The following is a 20,602-nucleotide window of genomic DNA, read 5'->3' as shown; positions in this document are numbered from 1 at the left end:
ATCGACGAAACGGGAAGAGTGGTCGTTTGACTGAGAGCTGGAGATATACAGCGTGAGCTGGTACAGCGGGCAGAGTGTTTCTTATATGTTTGCTGTAGTATTGCACTACGGTGAAGGCGCACGAGCGCACCTTTTTGTTTCTTTTATTTACTGAATAAAGTGCGAGTCCCAATTCCGCCGACCCTGTCTTCTTCTCCCTCCACCCACACACTCTGAGGTTGACTACAACGACAATGTATAAAAGGCTCCATTACTTTGTATCTTACGTTATGGCCCCGTAGAAGCCGTTTTTGTAAAAATAGGCTAACGATTGCGTGATTAACCACGCGACTCTCTGTCGCACAGTAGAGAAATTACCGTATAGACAAGAGGCGAAGCTCGCAGGCAATCTTTTACCGTCTATGAGGCAATCTGGGGGAGATGGAGGCATAAAGTCAGGGGAGAAGCCCAGAGGTAGAGATTCCATAAAAGCAACGAGACAAAATATTTCAACGTTTTTGAGGAATTGGAAATAATTAGGTGATTACTAGAAGATTTACAACTGTCAGACAGGTTGCTCACGTCACATCTACGTCTTCAAGCTCAGTTTGAGCCTGCGCAGTCGCTCAGCCATCAGGAAGTGAGTGCTTCTAATGGGCTTCGATTTTCTCCGTTGAAATCAAGGGGGTCGCTGTGTCCATTTATTTTACTGTCTATGGGGTTTTCACTACACGTCATCAATCCAGAAGTCTGCCATTTTGGAGGCACTGAACGTAAACAATGCCACTGAACTGGAAAAAACATTTCAAGTTCTGTAGACTGTCGAAAGTTAAAGAGAAGACTGCAAAAAACGCACAAAAAAGAAGTCGTTTGTGGTTGAAAGAGGCACAGCATCAGCCACATGTGTAAATGAAGCGTTGACTATGCCTAAAATGTTGACGTAAAGTAGTTAACTATGGCTACATTCACACTGTCGGTCCAAATCCGATTATCTTCGTATCTGATTGGAATCTGATCTAAAATTATGTCCACACTGTTGTGTATCGCAATTGTTCAGATCCGATTTGTGTGTTCATGCAGCCCTTTGGCAATATGGCAATGATGTTGCGTTGATGGAGGGGTTTGCATTTGCAATAGAGATGTTGTCTTTTTTAAATTTAACAACATGGAAATGTGTAACCGCCGCACTGGACTACTGCGTCTCGAGCTGCAGAATAATAGGAGGGTATGCATAGCTTTTTTCCGCGCTCTTATCTACACCGGTTTCAAAATATGTTTCAAAAATAATAATTTTCTGCGTGTCCGGTACTTTGCAACAACACAGCCTTGTTTTGGCAGTGACATTCAGCATGTTCACTCACTATAACAACGTCTGGCGTTTACATTTTACGTGGCGTGAAAAAGTCACATACCACACGAAATCCGATCAGAGTATTCAGACTGAAGCGGATTTCCTGATATGTGATTTGAATAGGATTTCAAAGCACATATGGATGTAGCTTGAAAGGGATTTCATGTGCTTTTTTTGGTCTGACAGTCTGAACGTAGCCTATATCGGGATAAGGAATAGAAGGAAGAATAGCGGTAAGGGCTAGAGAAGCTAGCTCATTCAGATCTTTACCACATATTAACTTTAGTTTGTCAAAATTCTTTACATCCGAGTATCTCCAATATGGCTGAGCATCCGAGTAACTGACCAAATCGTGACGTAGGTGCAAACCCTCTATGGTGAAAAACTGTTTTACAGTCTAACTCCACAATTCAGTACTTCACAGTTCAGTCTTTGTAATATGTTTTAGCAATACATTTCTAACATTACAATGTGTTTAGATTTTTTTTTAGAATTGCCTTTACAGGGACTTTAAGAAATTGTTTATGCTAATAATTCTAGTTCAAATGCTTTAGAACATAACAGATCGGTAACTAGTAAAATCATGGGATTTAAAAGCATTTTTTAAAACTGTATGCATACCTTTCTTAAAGTATGTGAGAACATTCAACCAAAAGACAAGCAAAAACCACTGTTTTAAAGTCAAACCGTACGTCAAACTGATAAAATGTAATGGGGGCATTTTTTTCTTTCCAGATCATAGGCCTATTTTGTATGTGTTTGTACTGCATAATGTGTATGAAATACAGTGTATCCAAGTCAAAGACACAAATAAGTATTATTCAGTCTTTAATTTAAAATATATATTGCAAACATCATTGTGCAATACAAAAAAGCAGACTTAAATATTCATGTAATTAAATATCAGTGATAAAAAGTGACCATCGTCCTTGTTCAAATTCGGGAAGTGTGCAAAGCACATTTCAACTATCCACAGAGAGATGAATTACAAGAGTCAATGAATTTGAAAGGAAAGGACCATTAATATGCCACGTTTAAGCTCAAATTCCTTGAAACAGGAACAAATAGCATCTTTTATTAAAAAGGTTCCTAATATAAAATGATGACGCTTGCTATCGTATCCATCTATGATCTAACTAAATCTTAGCTTGAGTCAGTTCATTTGTAAACAGTATAAATAACATTGTGGTGTCACAATGTGAAAAATCACAGTGCACTATTAAAAAACTGACAGCTACTGTAAGTTAATATCACAGAAGAGTGTACAGTAAGTAAATAACTGTGCAAATCCTTATTTTTCATAGTCTGTTTCATTAGGTAACTTGGATTATGTCTAGTTAAATGATCTTGAATATAAAATTAATCTAAAACAGCTATTAATGTACGAATGCTGTTGCACAGTGTCAATTCACTCTTTGGTGGGATGAATGATACATTTCTTTCAATAAAATAAAAGTCAAACCATAGTTTACTTTAGAGAAATGAAATGTTCCCTGTATCTTTTAAAGTCAACATAAAAAGGTATTCATAACCCATTTTACTTATAATATAATGATGTATAAGAAGAAAGAAAGAGAAAAAAAAGAAAAAAAGAAAAACATTGGATCTTGAAAAGTGTGTTCAATACCAGAATGGAAATAACATGGAATAAACTGCAACGAGTCATTTTTGATTTCATGTTAACTAGAAAGTTATTAAATATGCAGACGTGAACTGAGGTTATATATGCACACATTTAATAATATTAATAATACTAATAATAAAATTCTCACAAACAATCCAAAACAAATTAAAACAAAATATCACAGTAAAAAAATAAAATCATTCTGATCATTAAATAAATAGGTATTGACATGAACCCTGTGCTTTCTCTTCCATTGGCTGATGGACTATAACTCGTCTTTTGGGTTTATATGCAGGCCGTGATCCCACATGTGCTGATTATCCAGGGTTTGAACCACCTCATCTGCTTGAAGCCTCTCCTGCAATTTGGTTTAAAACAGATACTATTTTAGCATATCATACATTTCTTCAGCATTTTAATGTTAGAAAAGATTTTGTCATAATTTACTCTGAACTTTTAAATTAAACATTATTAAACAATTATTTAATAGTTTAATGTTTTAAATGTAAAATTAAAAACAAATTATATGATATAGAAGTAAATTATTCTTTATTATTTATAATATGACTTTCCCATGCTCAAGGTCAGAGAAATAATGATGTAAAGACATAGCAACAAGCACTGTGAAATTAAGCGTTATCACCCAATACTTTCTTAGGTAAGTACACTGTAAGTACACGTAAGTTAACGTAGCCTACTGTAAAATGAAGCGTTACCCAAACATACATGCATTCATTTATACAGTACATGTATAGGGGTATCAAATAAATATTAAATAGAAGAGGACCAAAAACAGAGCCTTGTGGGACACCTCAAGTAAATTCTGAGTAATTTGTGTGTAAAATGGACCTTCCTGAAAACTCTCCTCCGGATTCAAAAAAACTTTGTAAATACGTGTATGTTAATGAATTCCAATAATTCGTAAATAGGGCGATGCTCATTCACAATCAGCATAATCCCAGCCTATAAATGACAACTACTGTACATAAATGACATGTCCAAGAACGCTGTGGAATTGTTGTAATGTCTGTCTGTGTTCCCCCGGTCTTTGTGCTTTTGGTTCAGTCCTGTTCAGTTTTCCCGCTCCTCGTTTGTGTTCATGTATACCACGCCCCCTTGTTATCTTGTTTAGCTTGTTTGGCCTTGTATTTAAGCCCTGTGTTTCAGTCCAGTCTTTGTGAGTTCTTAATAATGTTGTTGTTGTACCTTGATGTTGGTGGTTCTGTTCCTTAGTCTTGTGCCCTAGCCAGTGTCTTTATGTAGTTTGAGTTTATTAAATAAAGTGTGCTGCAATTGGATCCTGCTTCCTCCTTGCTTCCACCTCATCATGACAGAAGAACTCACCGCCAATGGATCCAGCAGTTGTTAGCAACCAGGTACTAAGAAGATTTCTAGCCTCTATGTTTCAGGATGGCCAGCGGATCGAGAAGTATGTGAGGGACTTTTTGAACTGCTGCCATCTGGGATCGCTGAATGACATTGAGCTCATGGACCTGTTCTGGAGCGGGCTGGATGCGGATATCGCGCAACTGATGCCGGAGGATCATACTGGCTGGACCCTGAAAGGGTTTGTTGATCTGGCCCTTTCCTTGGGCGGTTCGGCACTTGCAGAGCCTGAGTTTCCCCGCGTCACGCCAGTCAGCGGGTCTGACACCGGATCGGTCTATGGGCGTTCAGGGCTGATGTCCAGCTTGGCAGATTCCCCGCTAAGGTCCGTACGGTCTGCAAGGATCACCGTCCTGCCTGAATCTCGTCCCGTCAAACCAGTTCCAGAGCCCGTCCAGCCAGAGCCCGTCCAGCCAGAGCCCGTCCAGCCAGAGCCCGTCCAGCCAGAGCCCGTCCAGCCAGAGCCCGTCCAGCCAGAGCCCGTCCAGCCAGAGCCCGTCCAGCCAGAGCCCGTCCAGCCAGAGCCCGTCCAGCCAGAGCCCGTCCAGCCAGAGCCCGTCCAGCCAGAGCCCGTCCAGCCAGAGCCCGTCCAGCCAGAGCCCGTCCAGCCAGAGACCGTCCAGCCAGAGACCGTCCAGCCAGAGACCGTCCAGCCAGAGACCGTCCAGCCAGAGACCGTCCAGCCAGAGACCGTCCAGCCAGAGACCGTCCAGCCAGAGACCGTCCAGCCAGAGACCGTCCAGCCAGAGACCGTCCAGCCAGAGACCGTCCAGCCAGAGACCGTCCAGCCAGAGACCGTCCAGCCAGAGACCGTCCAGCCAGAGACCGTCCAGCCAGAGACCGTCCAGCCAGAGACCGTCCAGCCAGAGACCGTCCAGCCAGAGACCGTCCAGCCAGAGACCGTCCAGCCAGAGACTGTTCTCGTCACGTCTTCCCAGTCAGAGACTGATCACGCCACGCATGCGCCGCCTGAGCCCTCAGTGACCGCAACACTAGCCATTATGGCCACAGCCATGTGGTGTGTGTGGGCTACGCACACACTTGAGCCGGTGTCCGCTGATCCTGCGCCAGAGCCCGCTGATCCTGCGCCAGAGCCCGCTGATCCTGCGCCAGAGCCCGCTGATCCTGCGCCAGAGCCCGCTGATCCTGCGCCAGAGCCCGCTGATCCTGCGCCAGAGCCCGCTGATCCTGCGCCAGAGCCCGCTGATCCTGCGCCAGAGCCCGCTGATCCTGCGCCAGAGCCCGCTGATCCTGCGCCAGAGCCCGCTGATCCTGCGCCAGAGCCCGCTGATCCTGCGCCAGTCCTGTTCAGCCCAGAGTTTCCTTCACCGCTGGTCCTGCCCAGCCTAAAGCCCTCTTCACCGCTGGTTCTGCCTCTTTCTCCTGAGCCGGTGCCTTCTCCAGGCTACGACCCCGTAGCTACCCCCAAGAATTTTTTGGGGGGGGGCAGTAGGCCACCACCATGGCCACCCGAAGGGTCCTCTCCAGCATGGCCGCCCGAAGGGTCTTCACCGCCGTGGCCGCCCGAAGGGTCTTCACCGCCGTGGCCGCCCGAAGGGTCTTCACCGCCGTGGCCGCCCGAAAGGTCTTCACCGCCGTGGCCGCCCGAAGGGTCTTCACCGCCGTGGCCGCCCGAAGGGTCTTCACCGCCGTGGCCGCCCGAAGGGTCTTCACCGCCGTGGCCGCCCGAAGGGTCTTCACCGCCGTGGCCGCCCGAAAGGTCTTCACCGCCGTGGCCGCCCGAAGGGTCTTCACCGCCGTGGCCGCCCGAGGGGTCTTCACCGCCGTGGCCGCCCGAAGGGTCTTCACCGCCGTGGCCGCCCGAGGGGTCTTCACCGCCGTGGCCGCCCGAGGGGTCTTCACCGCCCTGGACGCCCGAGGGTCCGACAGCTCCGCCCTGGACGCCCGAAGGGTCTGCTCCGCCCAGGACGCCCGAGGGTCCGACAGCTCCGCCCTGGACGCCCGAGGGTCCGACAGCTCCGCCCTGGACGCCCGAGGGTCCGACAGCTCCGCCCTGGACGCCCGAGGGTCCGACAGCTTCGCCCTGGATGCCCGAGGGTCCACAGCCTGCTCCGCCCTGGTCACGCCCTCAGCCTGCTCCGCCGTGGCCTCGCCCTCAGCCTGCTCCGTCGTGGACACGCCCACAGCCTGCTCCGCCCTGGCAGTCTGTTCGTCCAGCTCCGCCCATGTTCCATGGCCCAGGTCCGCCATCGCAAGACCCCGGTCCCGTTCCCTGCACGGACCTGGCCCGCCATCCCTCCCCCGGGACCGCCTCCGCTCCACCACCCTCCCGAACTATGTCTCTAGTTTTGATGGGCGTCGGGAGCCGCCCATAGAGGGGGGGCTATGTTGTAATGTCTGTCTGTGTTCCCCCGGTCTTTGTGCTTTTGGTTCAGTCCTGTTCAGTTTTCCCGCTCCTCGTTTGTGTTCATGTATACCACGCCCCCTTGTTATCTTGTTTAGCTTGTTTGGCCTTGTATTTAAGCCCTGTGTTTCAGTCCAGTCTTTGTGAGTTCTTAATAATGTTGTTGTTGTACCTTGATGTTGGTGGTTCTGTTCCTTAGTCTTGTGCCCTAGCCAGTGTCTTTATGTAGTTTGAGTTTATTAAATAAAGTGTGCTGCAATTGGATCCTGCTTCCTCCTTGCTTCCACCTCATCATGACAGGAATCTTCTGGACTTCCTTATCAGGTTTGACTCGAGTATATTGTATAAATGCAATAGAGACTAATTGGCCATATACCTAATAAAAATATTCAATTAACATGTGTCCACCAAAGTGTTTTTAGTCAGCTGACAATGCCAGGCGCGCTTCTGAAAAGGCCTAGCTGGGGTGCGCTTGAGAGCGCTTTGGAGGCGCAGCGTTTTTCCAGTTTAAATTCTTTGGTTTTTATGATACAGAATATCTACAGAAGTAACGTGTTAAGGCCCCGATATATTCACAGCATAATTCTTTTTCGTTCTTTGTTTAGGAGTAAAACAAAGTTTGAAATACGTGACCAGCGATATACTGTTATCGAACATCTGTCAGCGCCAACACTGTTGAGAGTGACGTTTAGATGAATACGTAAATATGTGCTGAGCACTTTCCTCTCAATATCCTCTCTATCAGCAGCAGTTTTTAGTGAGCTGTAGATATGCATTGCAGAACTTATTATTTCCTCATCACCACTGATGTTCAGGCATGTCTTTTTTTTAAGGTTTTAAACATCAGAAGTCTTCCTTTTTTTTAATTGGTCTCTAACAGAAGTTTTCATAGTACAATGCCCAGTTTTATTTAAAACAATCCAGGAAAATTACAATTTCTTGTAACATGACCCCTATAATAGTGTATCAGTCATATGAGGTACAATTCAGTTATTTATTAATTTAAAGTGGTCAGGGTTCACTGACGCGTAAAGAAATACTACAGGCCAAAGGGCTTAGAAACGCGTGTATATAAACACAATGGGCATCATGTTTCTGTATTGTGAGAACAGGAAGTGGTTTGGTGGTTTGACAACACTCACAGGTGGCTATAACACTTCTATAATGGTGGGCAACTGTGGCTCAGGACTTGTGCCTGATACAATGGAAAATTCCACTTATCTTTTTTTTTTTAATTCCACATAAAGATTTAGTGTCCTGAACAACAATATGCAACCATGTTCATATGATATCGTACGCATTATTAAAACCGAAATTTAACAGTAAATGTAATCTCTATCACAAAAGAACAAGTTTTCTCACCAGCTCCCTGTAGCGGGGGTCTAAAGTGAACCATAGTGCCACGGCACATCTCTGCCCCCTAGTGACGGCCCGCACACCGTGTGGATTCTCACCGCCAGATGAGAACCCGACCATCCGCCCACATCTGGGCTTCACTGACGCCTGCGACAGGAAACAGAGCTTTTAAATGATAAACTCTACCTGAGGTGACAGATAAGCAAAATGCAGTTATTTTTCCTTACCGTGACCGTTTTGGCATCCATTTCTGTAAAGATGAATTCTCCGCCATCAAAATCACCGTTCAGATACAGCAAGGCACTGAAGGATGGAAAAAAACAGGGGAAAGATAATTACTATTTTATCTATCTTTTTTTTTTTTATGCGGAAGTAAGCAATTTTCTGTGAATGTATGAGACTTACGATTCATTACCTGCTAGGTAAATAACTAGAATAATAACAAAAAGTGCAGTAAACTGTAAAACTATTTGCATGATAAACCAGTGTTGATTATTATGATCCTAAATTAAAATAATATAAGAAATACCAGTTTTCAATATTAAGCAGCATAACGGGACGTTTTTGTACAGATAAAATAACTGGAAGTGAATGAAACCGGAAGCCAGACACATTCAGGCTACAGTTGGCCACGCCTGTTCTTATGTTAAAAATAAGATGGAAAGTTTCTTAATGTAAAACTTTTTTAAAATTAATTTTAAAATTACTACTAAATACAAGCTTGTAGTACAACTACATGTAATTTTGAGGGGTTTAAAGCAGTTTTAACACTTGATTTCTTCTTACCTATAGTCTCGGTAGGTGTAAGCGGGCGGCTCTTTCCAGCACTCATTCGCTTCTGGGTCCAGAAGACAGTTGTCAGCATGTATTGGATGACTCAGATCGTTTCTGTAGTCCTGTTGACCTAGTAAAAAAATGAAATAACAAATTAATAAATAAAATAAAAAAACTGTGTGTTTGTATATTGAAACTTTATATATATATATATATACAGTATATATATACAGTATATATATATATATATATATATATATATATATATAAAAGCCTAAAATTGCAATATTGAAGCCATTGAAGCCGAAACGTTGTGTGTGTGATAAATTCTATGTTATATAAAATATATATTATTTCTAAAGCTATTTTTGTAATGTCTATTTAATGCTTTTCATATTTAACACAATAACGACTTTAAATTATCTTTTGGGGGTACTTTCTCAGCCAAATTTTAATGTGCAATTAATTAGATTAATTAATTGCCACATCAAGTAATTAATAAGATTAAAAATTGTATTTGCTTGACACCCCTAATATATATATATATATATATATATATATATATATAAATAAATAATATTCTATACTATATAATAATTATAATAAGAAATATATACTATATATAGACACATAATAAAGTAATAAATACAAATATATATATATATATATATATATATATATATATAACTAAAAATAGTAAGTAATCTATACTATATAAATATAACAAATATTATAAATCAATTTATATAAATAACTATCAATTAAAATAAATGTTACATACTGTATTACATATAGTACATAAATAATATAACACATACACACACATATATATATATAGCCTACTAACATATGTACATATACTAAACTTCAGTATACGAATATAAACATAATTCATGATCCAATGTATAGTATACTCTTACACAAGTGATCAAACTGTGGTTTAATCTGAGGTAGAAACTGAGAGCTGAGGTGACGTACCAGATATGGCAGTCCTACACACCAGATGTGTGTATGAGAAATGCAGAGTGGAGTTTAGCATGAAGTATGACTCAATTATCCGCCTGGCCTTCTCGCTGACATCGTAAAAGAGGCGGGCACTTTTTAAAAGAACACGTCCCTCATAGCCATACTGCAAAGTTAAATAATGAATAATTAATTATTGTTACACTCAGGACTGTTTTAATTATTCATGCCTGTCCAATCAAAACATACACAAGATGATTAAAGTCGACATGAAATCAAAATAAACAATTTTTATTTTTTTTTATGAAATTTTTCTGTATTTATTATAAAAGATTTATCAACCTGTCACTCACATGAGATTGCCCAATAGCAAACCACAACCATCCAAACAATTCCTGATCCCAACCAGTCCCACCCAACATTTGTTCTTGTTTGTGTCACAGTGTCTGGTTGTGTTCCCTTGTCTATCACTAGAGGTCCTCGTTCTCACGCTGTCCTTCACATTTGACTTTAATTCCCAGCGTTCTGTCTGTCACTGTCACTCGTCAGTTCATTGCACTCAGCTGTTCCCCGTAATCATTGTTCCCAGCTGTTCTGTGTTAGTCTTGTTAGATATGTGCATATATTCCCTGTCTGTGTTAGTATGTGTACCGAGTCGTTGTTTTATGTCCACACTTCCAATCTGTATCTGCCCGTTCTTGTTTTGTCTTGTGCCTTGAATTGCCTATTTGGATTTTGACCCCATGCCTGAATTACTATGAGTTTGGATTACCCTTTATTTAATTAAATTACTGCACTTGGATTTTTCCGCCTCCTGTGTGTGTTCCGTGACAGTTTGAGAAGCCGTTTATATACGTCACTGGCAATCAAGCTAAAATGTGGCACGCTTTTAATAAACACAAATATCAGTCAATGTTAAAATTAAGGAAGGTCTTACCTTCAATGTTTTCAGTACTGTCGCCCCTTCAAATTTCTCATTGGGTGTGTGAGGAGACATTTTCCCCTTGTAACCATCGCCAGCTGCAGTGACACTCTGCCAAATAAAATATTAATATAATACCAACTACAATTACAGCATTTAATTGTAAAGTCATATGACATAAAATACGACTATAAAGAAGTAGAGTAATATGGCACATGCTTATTAGGTCAAACAAGCACCAATAGTGGAAATACACTTACGTGTGCCAGATGTTTGAGCTCGGAGCACTGGTCCTCATTGATGACATCATCAAGAAGCACCCTTTGACTTCCATTCAAGGTGTGGGAGTTTTGTACAAGTCTTACATTCTCATACAGCAATGGACCTCCTATACACAGATGAACACAAGTTTAATATTAATAACCAATAAAAATGGTAAAACATATTGAAATAGTAACAGAAAAGTGCTGAACCAGTAAATTAACCAGTGGGTTGGTCCAATTTGTATGGATCAATCGGTTCATTGAAAACAATCAACTTTTTTATCTTTTTTTTATGCTTTGAGGTCTCTATGATATTGTCACTTAAAACTGTAATTGTGTGGAAAGAGCTTCATGAAGCAAATGATATTCATATTTGGATGAACTGCTTAATTCAAGACTATTTTTGGTCCCCTTTTTGCATTTTTTCCAAGTTATGTTTATGGTGTGCAGCTTTATCTCGCCCTGTTACAATATTTTAGGTCCAGATCATTTAAAATCGGTAAACATCACCTTCCCGCAGCTCTTGTAACAAAGCCATCGTGACATTTCTCTTTGCTGATATCGGCACATAGTCCATCCAGCCATCGGTACCAGAAGGAATCCTAAAACACATATTCAAGACAAACTCTGAGCAGGATGATTCTCATTATGATGTATTAGATCAGTAAGAAGAACGCCTACCTGTTAGCATCTTCTCTACCGCCTGAACTGCTCCAGTAGCTCTGAAGAGAAACATCGAAAGCATCCATTATACAGGTCCTTCTCAAAAAATTAGCATATTGTGATAAAGTTCATTATTTTCCATAATGTAAGGATAAAAATTAAACTTTCATATATTTTAAATTCATTGCACACCAACTGAAATATTTCAGGTCTTTTATTGTTTTAATACTGATGATTTTGGCATACAGCTCATGAAAACCCAAAATTCCTGTCTCAAAAAATTAGCATATCATGAAAAGGGTCTCTAAACGAGCTATTAACCTAATCATCTGAATCAACTAATGAACTCTAAACACCTGCAAAAGATTCCTGAGGCTTTTAAAAACTCCCAGCCTGTTTCATTACTCAAAACCGCAATCATGGGTAAGACTGCCGACCTGACTGCTGTCCAGAAGGCCATCATTGACACCCTCAAGCAAGAGGGTAAGACACAGAAAGAAATTTCTGAACAAATAGGCTGTTCCCAGAGTGCTGTATCAAGGCACCTCAGTGGGAAGTCTGTGGGTAGGAAAAAGTGTGGCAAAAAACGCTGCACAACGAGAAGAGGTGACCGGACCCTGAGGAAGATCGTGGAGAAGGACCGATTCCAGACCTTGGGGGACCTGCGGAAGCAGTGGACTGAGTCTGGAGTAGAAACATCCAGAGTCACCGTACACAGGCGTGTGCAGGAAATGGGCTACAGGTGCCGCATTCCCCAGGTCAAGCCACTTTTGAACCAGAAACAGCGGCAGAAGCGCCTGACCTGGGCTACAGAGAAGCAGCACTGGACTGTTGTTCAGTTTTGCATGTCATTCGGAAATCAAGGTGCCAGAGTCTGGAGGAAGACTGGGGAGAAGGAAATGCCAAAATGCTTGAAGTCCAGTGTCAAGTACCCACAGTCAGTGATGGTCTTGGGTGCCATGTCAGCTGCTGGTGTTGGTCCACTGTGTTTTACCAAGGGCAGGGTCAATGCAGCTAGCTATCAGGAGATTTTGGAGCACTTCATGCTTCCATCTGCTGAAAAGCTTTATGGAGATGAAGATTTCATTTTTCAGCACGACCTGGCACCTGCTCACAGTGCCAAAACCACTGGTAAATGGTTTAGCGACCATGGTATTACTGTGCTCAATTGGCCTGCCAACTGTCCTGACCTGAACCCCATAGAGAATCTGTGGGATATTGTGAAGAGAAAGTTTAGAGACGCAAGACCCAACACTCTGGATGAGCTTAAGGCCGCTATCGAAGCATCCTGGGCCTCCATAACACCTCAGCAGTGCCACAGGCTGATTGCCTCCATGCCACGCCGCATTGAAGCAGTCATTTCTGCAAAAGGATTCCCGACCAAGTATTGAGTGCATAACTGAACATAATTATTTGAAGGTTGACTCTTTTTTTTAAATTAAAAACACTTCTTTTATTGGTCGGATGAAATATGCTAATTTTTTGAGACAGGAATTTTGGGTTTTCATGAGCTGTATGCCAAAATCATCAGTATTAAAACAATAAAAGACATGAAATATTTCAGTTGGTGTGCAATGAATCTAAAATATATGAAAGTTTAATTTGTATCATTACATTATGGAAAATAATGAACTTTATCACAATATGCTAATTTTTTGAGAAGGACCTGTATACCTAATTCTGAAGAGCTATGGCTTGATGAGGACAGATGGGCTTGTTCGATGATCCCACCACAAGGGGGCGATGTTGGTTGGTTTTTAATCTCAAATCTTATAGGTGCACCTGTTCCCTCTAACAGCTGTTACAAGATTGAAACATGTCCTTGTTCACTGTTATGGCCCATTCCCTATGCCTACATGGTACATTTGAACTATTTTATGATATGTATTCAAACAGGCATCCCCGTTCTTCGATTGGTTGCACAAACATATAGTCCCATCCATAGTTGCTATGTCAGGCTGATCGGGATGATGAAAAACAGCATTGTTTTTGAAAAAAGTGAAACGACAATGTTATTCATTTAAAGTGCATTTTTATATTTGTCAATTTGGAAAATCATGGTTTAAAGCTGTTGGCTAAGTTTGGCTTAAAGCAAAAAACACTCCCAGTAGAAAAAAAAGGCTTTATTAACATTAAAAGTGAGCCTCAAGGAACATATTAATATAATAAATTTAAAAAAAATCCATGTCATGACCCCTTTAAGATTTGAACCGAGCCATAAATATAATTTGAGAAAAACTAATACATTTAGCTATAGTATTTTTTAAGTTCGTTTTTTTTTCAGTGTACAAAGCCACAATCTTCAACCTACACTTTTTTTTTTTTTTTTTTTTTTGAGAAATCAACCTACAAATGACTTGCTTATACATGTCTGCATATTAAACTGGCATAGAAGAAAAGAATTTAAGAAACCATTTCTGGCTCATTCTGTGAACTTACCCCTTCAGTATAGGCCACTCCAATGTTATTGCTGCCCATGAGGAGCAGGTCTGACTCCTGTTTGTGTCGCCTCAGGTACTGTTCAGCTTCCTGTGGCATAAAAAGCATAGCGAGGCTGACTGCATTTACTACATCAGGTAAGTTGAAGATTACGGCCCTCAAGCAAAATAAGTCAGCTGGGGGATATATGGCATATGTCAATCTGAAATCAAGCCCATTCCACAACCTGAGAGATTTCTCTTGGCATTCTACAGGACTTTTTATTAGCAATCACTGGCACTCGTTTAAAGCAGCTTTATTTAACTGGAGCAAAGTCTGCTGCTTCTAAGTGTGGTTGAAACCACATGAAATGGCAGCCTTGGTGCCCTTTGGGGGGAAGAGTTACATTGGTAGCATTTGCGGCTTCGTGTTCTCCGAATGCAAACAGCTCGCAAATTGTTTCAGGGAGCTCTGCGGTGTTTCGGTGAAACTTTTCTACCGTTTCGAGAAGACTATGCTGTCAGCACAGTAACTCGGCGGTGGGTTAACAAGGTCCCAGAGGGACTAGAAATCGGGCAATCAGACATGGCAGCAGGCCAGAGAGATGGAAACACTCTGGAAAAGAATGTACTCGATTGTTATGAGCTATGAACTAAGGGATCTTGCATTGAAAGACACAATCAAGCCCTTTGGCTCTTGACTTAACAAACTTATGTGCCTTTTACAGTGCTAATAGCTTTCAGGCTTTCCGAGGAAAAACCCTTTTGGATGGTTCAAGAGTGCGTGCAGCCATAACTGTACATCTCGAATACCAAACTCACTTAAGGGACATGATTATTCTAATGTGTTTATGCTCATATGGCCTACTGCCAAACTCTGCAGTCTGTATCACTTTTATGAACCCAAACTTGCTCCGTGGGGGCTGTTGCTAATGCTAATGGTAGGTTACTTCATAGGCAAGCTAAACTAAAGGAAACAAATTGCAAATTAAATGTATTATCTAAGGAGACTCATAGATGCAAAATGGGTTATATAATGTAAAGTTATTGGTCAGTAAACAGTAGATCAATTGCCTTTAAGTATCGTAACAGCCCATGTCAAATGTCATCAATGAAAAACAAGAAAGAAAAAAAATTTACTTAAAAAAAGTGTCTCGCTCTTAGAAATGAAGTTTTTGTATTCATATGGTTTTAAAAAATGTTAAAGCCATTTTCAAGAAAAGTTTCAATTTAAAGTCGTGATGTAACGGAAGTAGGATGAGGGGGTGACTTTTTATTTCATGCCATCTTTAATGACTTTAAAAATGCCATGTGGTGTGACCAAGTAAAAAGTACCATATTTGTTCCCAACAAACAAAAGTTTTAATCAAATTCTGAATCGATTACATATCGCCTAGAAAGCACGCAGACCGCTCCCTTTATTATCACTAAAAATATGTCATTCATCTTTAAATCACTGCGATGGTGCAATCTCCCGAAGTTCTGTTATAATCCATGAATCGGTCTACATTACACAATGAATCTCTTGTTTACGTAATGTCTACACTCTGTTATAATGAAATTTTACCTTAAACACATCTCATTGGCTTTTGCGTTCAAGAACTCAACGGACATGTCTGTGATTGGCTACATTGCTCAATGATACAAAAAACATGTTGTAAATAGAAACCTTTGAAGCTCTAGATACGCACAGGATCATTTGCTAAATCGCTAATGTGCTATTATTACAGAGCTCTGCCTATGACTATTCATTGTTTTTATTAATTGCTCTTATTCTGTTCATTGGTTATTTTATTTATTTGTTTATTGGATTTTGTTGTTTTCGTAAAACTGTTGGCTGACAATAAATAAAAATTTAACATTTAATCTTAATTGTCTTCATTGTAAAATTGAGAGTAGGTATTGGTCCACCATATTTCACCACGGTCCATTCACCATAAAATTTCTTTAAAAACAAATAAAATAAACTAAAAACTTTAAAACCTTAAACTTATCTTATTTCAGCTAGTTGTCAAGGTAGCATTTATCTTTTTTTTATTTTTTATTTTAACTTGTTAAAAATAACTAAAACTAAAATAAAAAGTACTAAAATCTATATACTGTAGGCATTTTTAAAAAACTAATAGAAATGACAAAAAACTCTAAAAATAATTACTAAAATTAAAATGAAAATAGAAATCAAAACTAACTCAAAATATTAATAAAAAATTATAATAATATATCAACAATACCAAAACACTGGTGAGTGTACACATTTTAATCATCTTTTTTATTCAATGGTAATTTTGTTTCACAAATATCATGAATTATCCTAAAATATCATTTGTTTTTAAGTAGTCACACCACATGACATTTTACAAGCTGAAATAACCTTGCCATGACATAAAAAGGTCAAATTAACTGATATTTTAAGAGACTTATTGAGCTTGACACACAGTCATGACGGTCTGCAGGGGTCCTCTCTGTGACATCATTTCCTGTGTTAAGTTTTTTTTCTGCATGTTGCACCGCTGCGTCTCACCTTACGAGGCTGGCCATCCTGTCCCAGCACCTCCCTGTAATACTCCACATTCTCAGTCATGAACTCTTCGCCTTCGTGGAATAACAGGTAAGTCAATGCGCACTCCAGCGCCTCTTCATTATTCCCAGCTGAACACACAGAAAACAGAAACAGTTATGAAGTGTTAATGAAGCCACCAGGGCTCTGTTTCTTGGCTCATCTGGGAGATTATTCATCCTGTGATTCTTTGGAGTCATCTTTTCCCACAGTCACGTTTATTTCCTTTTGCAGACCTACGCGCTCGGAAACATTTGCATTCCAGGCCAGTGACCACAATGGAACAAACTCCACAGGGCTGAGCGAGTGGAAACACGGCTTTGAGACACGCAACAGAGACGCCATTAGTACACACACCTGCATAACTTACCATTTTATGAACAATAAGTGTCTGTAAAAGTGCAATTTCTCAGAGGTAGGAGTGAAAAGTTCAGCTTTGACGTTTCCAAGAAGAAATCAATCAAGACTGAAGTATTTATGAATCTCCCCTTCTCCTTTTAGAGAGTAATTTCATGATTAATGAGGTTTTGTCAATTCAAAATTATTTTCAAGGTGCTTTAAGTTGATTATAATTACCATTGACATTTTTCTTTCCATTGCAGACTACTTGTACAATTTGACTGATGGTAAGTCAGTAGTATTGTTGCCAATATCTTCTATCCTGAGTACAAGGTCCAAGAAGAGAATTGGGTGTTTACCTTGGAAGTAAGCAAACTGCAGGTAGTCGTAATGCAATGGCAGGTAGTTTTCCATGGGCGATAGGCGACCGGGGCGGGTGGCCAAATCTCGGACACACTCGTGCTCGCAATGAAGAACCTGTGTGTAATGATCTGGAAGGCAAAGTACAACATGATTTAGGGTCTCAAGTTCAAATTGGGGCCACTAGCCAGTTTAAATTCTTCATCTTGAACCAGTTTCAACACATACAGATGCTGAATTTGAACTATATACTATTTCTTGTGGAAAAACAGAAACAGGGCATTGCGGCGGGATTTAATGGCGTAATAACACACTGTAATCGTGGTTGATGTCGTTAAGATGTGATCTTCTTCCAGAGTGTATGGAGTGAGATCATTTAACTGGGATCATATCAAAGATGTCGAACTGGTTGAGGTGCTGGTGTACTTCATGTGGAAAAGGTTGAAGATTAAATTAAAGAGCTGAGAAGACTTTAAACTCCCTTTAAAGGGTGAGTTGGTCTTTCATGATCGGGTAGTAGACAGATTATTCCCACATGAAAGTGGGAACCGATTCACAAATTAAAAAGATGAGTAAGAGCATCTATCAAAAACAGGTTTAACAGGCATATTATGGGATGGAGAGGCTTTTTGTCAGTCTATTCATGTATGCACAAAGGCATGTAACTAGCACTTGACTTCTTTTGTAAATTCAAAAATGATAACCTAAAAAAAAACATGAAAATCATTAAGAAGCCCAGCCCATCTGCTTTAAAACACCTTTTGTTAATACGGCAGATAATGAGTCCTTAGTTGTAGCAGAGAGTCACATCGTTGCTTACCGAAATATTTTCAAAAGCCAATCCCAAAACAGTGTCCTCAGGCTAACAAAAAAATTACATACACATGCTCTCAAATGGGCATTATCAAATACCCAATAAATCAGCAAATGAACAGAAAATGTCAGTGACATCATTCTGAAGATTCCTTGCTGAACTTTGAGACATGCCATCATGCACAAAACCCCTGAAGCTAACGTCAGAAACACTGACAAATCCTGTGAAGAACAAGTCCTCTCACGACTGGCCAATTCTTCAATCTTTCTCAAAATGTTTTCCACATTTAGGCCATAAATCCATGTCAATCATGCTGCAGTTTTTCACATCCTTCCTTAATCAACAGAATGCCGTCAGCAGTAATTAAGAACTGTTATGGCAGCTTAATGCATTGTTTTATAAGCCAAATAACGGGGGGATTTTATGATATAAGTGTTGGTGAATTATGACTCCCCGTTTGACTTTTATGGACACTTTCACATGATTAAAAGATGTCCATTAGATATTTTGGTGACCTTCACTTAATACTGCAGCAATTTTACTGAAATTGAAGAGTTACAAGCTGAGCTGAAAGCAGCTAGAATGGTGAGTTCTGTCAATAAATGGGTATATGAATATGATAAAAGAAAATATATGATAATATATGATATACACTACCATTAAAAAGCTTTGAGACCAGTAAGATTTTTTATTGTTTTTGAAAGTCTCTCTGCTTAACAAGGCTGTATTTATTTGATTAAAATATTATTACAATTTACAAATGACTGTTTTCTATTTGAATATATTTTAAAATGTAATTTATTCCTGTGATCAAAGCTGAGTGTCACATTATCCTTCAGAAATCAGTCTAATATGATGATTTGATGCTCAAGAAACATTTCTGATTATTGTCAATGCTAAAAACAAACACTGATACACTAAACAGTAAATTAAACTACTAAACATTAATATATAAAATCACTTTGATTAACTTTAAATCTCAGTTGGACTGCAGAAATTCAAAACAGTAGTCTGGTTTTGAGCAAGAATGCAATGCAGACAAAACATGGCTTGTGTTTTGCATGTTTATTAGACAAGCCTGTTTTCCCAGTGTAACTTCAAGAGCTAAGGTTAAAATGAGCTGGTTCAGTATTGATAATGATTTCCATTACACGAGAGTAGATGTTAAAACTTCATGCTGATTTGTACTCGGCTTTCGCCAAGATAATCACCAACTAAGACGTAGCTTTACAGTAACCTATGCTTCTCCATCCATTTACGCTTCTTTCCATCTAGTGACGTGAATCTTCTGTCTGGTGTTAATACAGTGTATTGCGCGTCAGCACACACAACGGCTGCAACCACAGTGCGGTCCCCCATAACAACCCTCTGGATTGAGCGGAGTAGGGAACATCTCTAGGGTCTTCAAGTGGGCACCTTCCGTCCTCAGTGTTTCGTCGACTAGCCCACGACACCTCAAGAGGATACATTATAACACTGGATTCATCTTAGATCCAAAGAAGCTTTACAAGTTGCAAGATTTATGAGCAAAAGCAAAACATTGTATAAGGCAACTATATGTCACTCTTTGCAGCTGCTCATTGTTGTACTATCATGAACTGCATGTCAGACTCAACAATAACAGATTGTACTGCAGAAAAAAAAGGTCAGGCACTTGCCTACTAAGAAACGACTTACACAGAGGTCAGAGAACAGGAAGATCTCCATTTCTGCAAACACAAATAGCTCCGAAGACATGATATCCACAATGGAAAGTCCCAAAGAACCAGTTGAAAACGGAAAATTCCCAGACCCTTCTCAAGACCGCAGATGATAGCTTTACCACATTAAGCGGAAGCAGGAAAGCTTTGAGTACAAAAGCATCTGTACCTGAGATTAGCTCGCAGAGGTTGTATTTGTACAAGACATGATCCTGCTCCTCGAAGTGCAGCGGCCCTTCACAGAGAGACCGACACTCCACATCTGCACGATAATACTCAGTCAGAGCCTCTTCAAAGAGTGTCACAGACTCTTCGTAGTTGCCTTTGTCGTACAGCTTCACCCCAGCAAAAAAGGCTCTCTGTAAAGACAAAGATGCACTTCATGATACCGAACTTGGTGTTTCAGGCCTTGTAGGGTGTTTTTGTAGGTTCAAGAAACATCAAGCAGTGGCGTAATTGGTAACCATAATTTTGGCAACCGAAAAAATGAATGAACAATTTTTGGTTTCAGCTAAAACACATTTGGAAGGTTGATTTGACGTTTTTAATCAATCTTCATTTTGATGAACCAAAATCTTTTAGTCTATGCATTCAGTTGATGAGTTAGAAAAACTTCACTAAACTTTAATGTAGCATGCCTGACATCCAATAATCGTTTATTGTTAATTCTGATATGAAAAAGTCTCGGCTTTTAAATTCTGTCATTTCAAAACAATAAATGTCGCTGTTTAATGTAGTGTAGCAGATCGCTGTAGCTGCTTGCACGTGA

At 40.3% G+C, this 20,602-nt stretch overlaps 1 protein-coding gene across 1 annotated transcript in view; it reads right to left on the bottom strand.

Annotated features, from left to right (window-relative positions):
• Positions 1-2,141: 2,141 nt before the first annotated feature.
• The window catches only part of p3h2 (prolyl 3-hydroxylase 2), a 64,760-nt gene continuing 46,299 nt past the window's right edge, over positions 2,142-20,602 (bottom strand). The window contains exons 3-15 of the mRNA XM_077226680.1: positions 20,003-20,192; positions 17,319-17,450; positions 16,585-16,712; positions 14,086-14,175; positions 11,665-11,705; positions 11,494-11,585; positions 10,981-11,108; positions 10,736-10,831; positions 9,814-9,964; positions 8,848-8,965; positions 8,289-8,364; positions 8,068-8,208; positions 2,142-3,312 (exon numbers count right to left, since the gene is read on the bottom strand). Of these exons, the coding sequence (XP_077082795.1) occupies positions 3,220-3,312; positions 8,068-8,208; positions 8,289-8,364; positions 8,848-8,965; positions 9,814-9,964; positions 10,736-10,831; positions 10,981-11,108; positions 11,494-11,585; positions 11,665-11,705; positions 14,086-14,175; positions 16,585-16,712; positions 17,319-17,450; positions 20,003-20,192 (1,476 nt within the window). The 3' untranslated portion in view covers positions 2,142-3,219. The remainder of the gene's footprint in view (positions 3,313-8,067; positions 8,209-8,288; positions 8,365-8,847; positions 8,966-9,813; positions 9,965-10,735; positions 10,832-10,980; positions 11,109-11,493; positions 11,586-11,664; positions 11,706-14,085; positions 14,176-16,584; positions 16,713-17,318; positions 17,451-20,002; positions 20,193-20,602) is intronic.

This window comes from Siphateles boraxobius, unplaced genomic scaffold (assembly GCF_051911475.1).
Source record: "Siphateles boraxobius isolate OS27281-9 unplaced genomic scaffold, OSU_SipBor_1 13, whole genome shotgun sequence".
NCBI classification, from domain to species: domain Eukaryota; kingdom Metazoa; phylum Chordata; class Actinopteri; order Cypriniformes; family Leuciscidae; genus Siphateles; species Siphateles boraxobius.
Note: the sequence above shows the minus strand (reverse complement) of the source record. Positions and strands in the feature narration are given on the sequence as shown.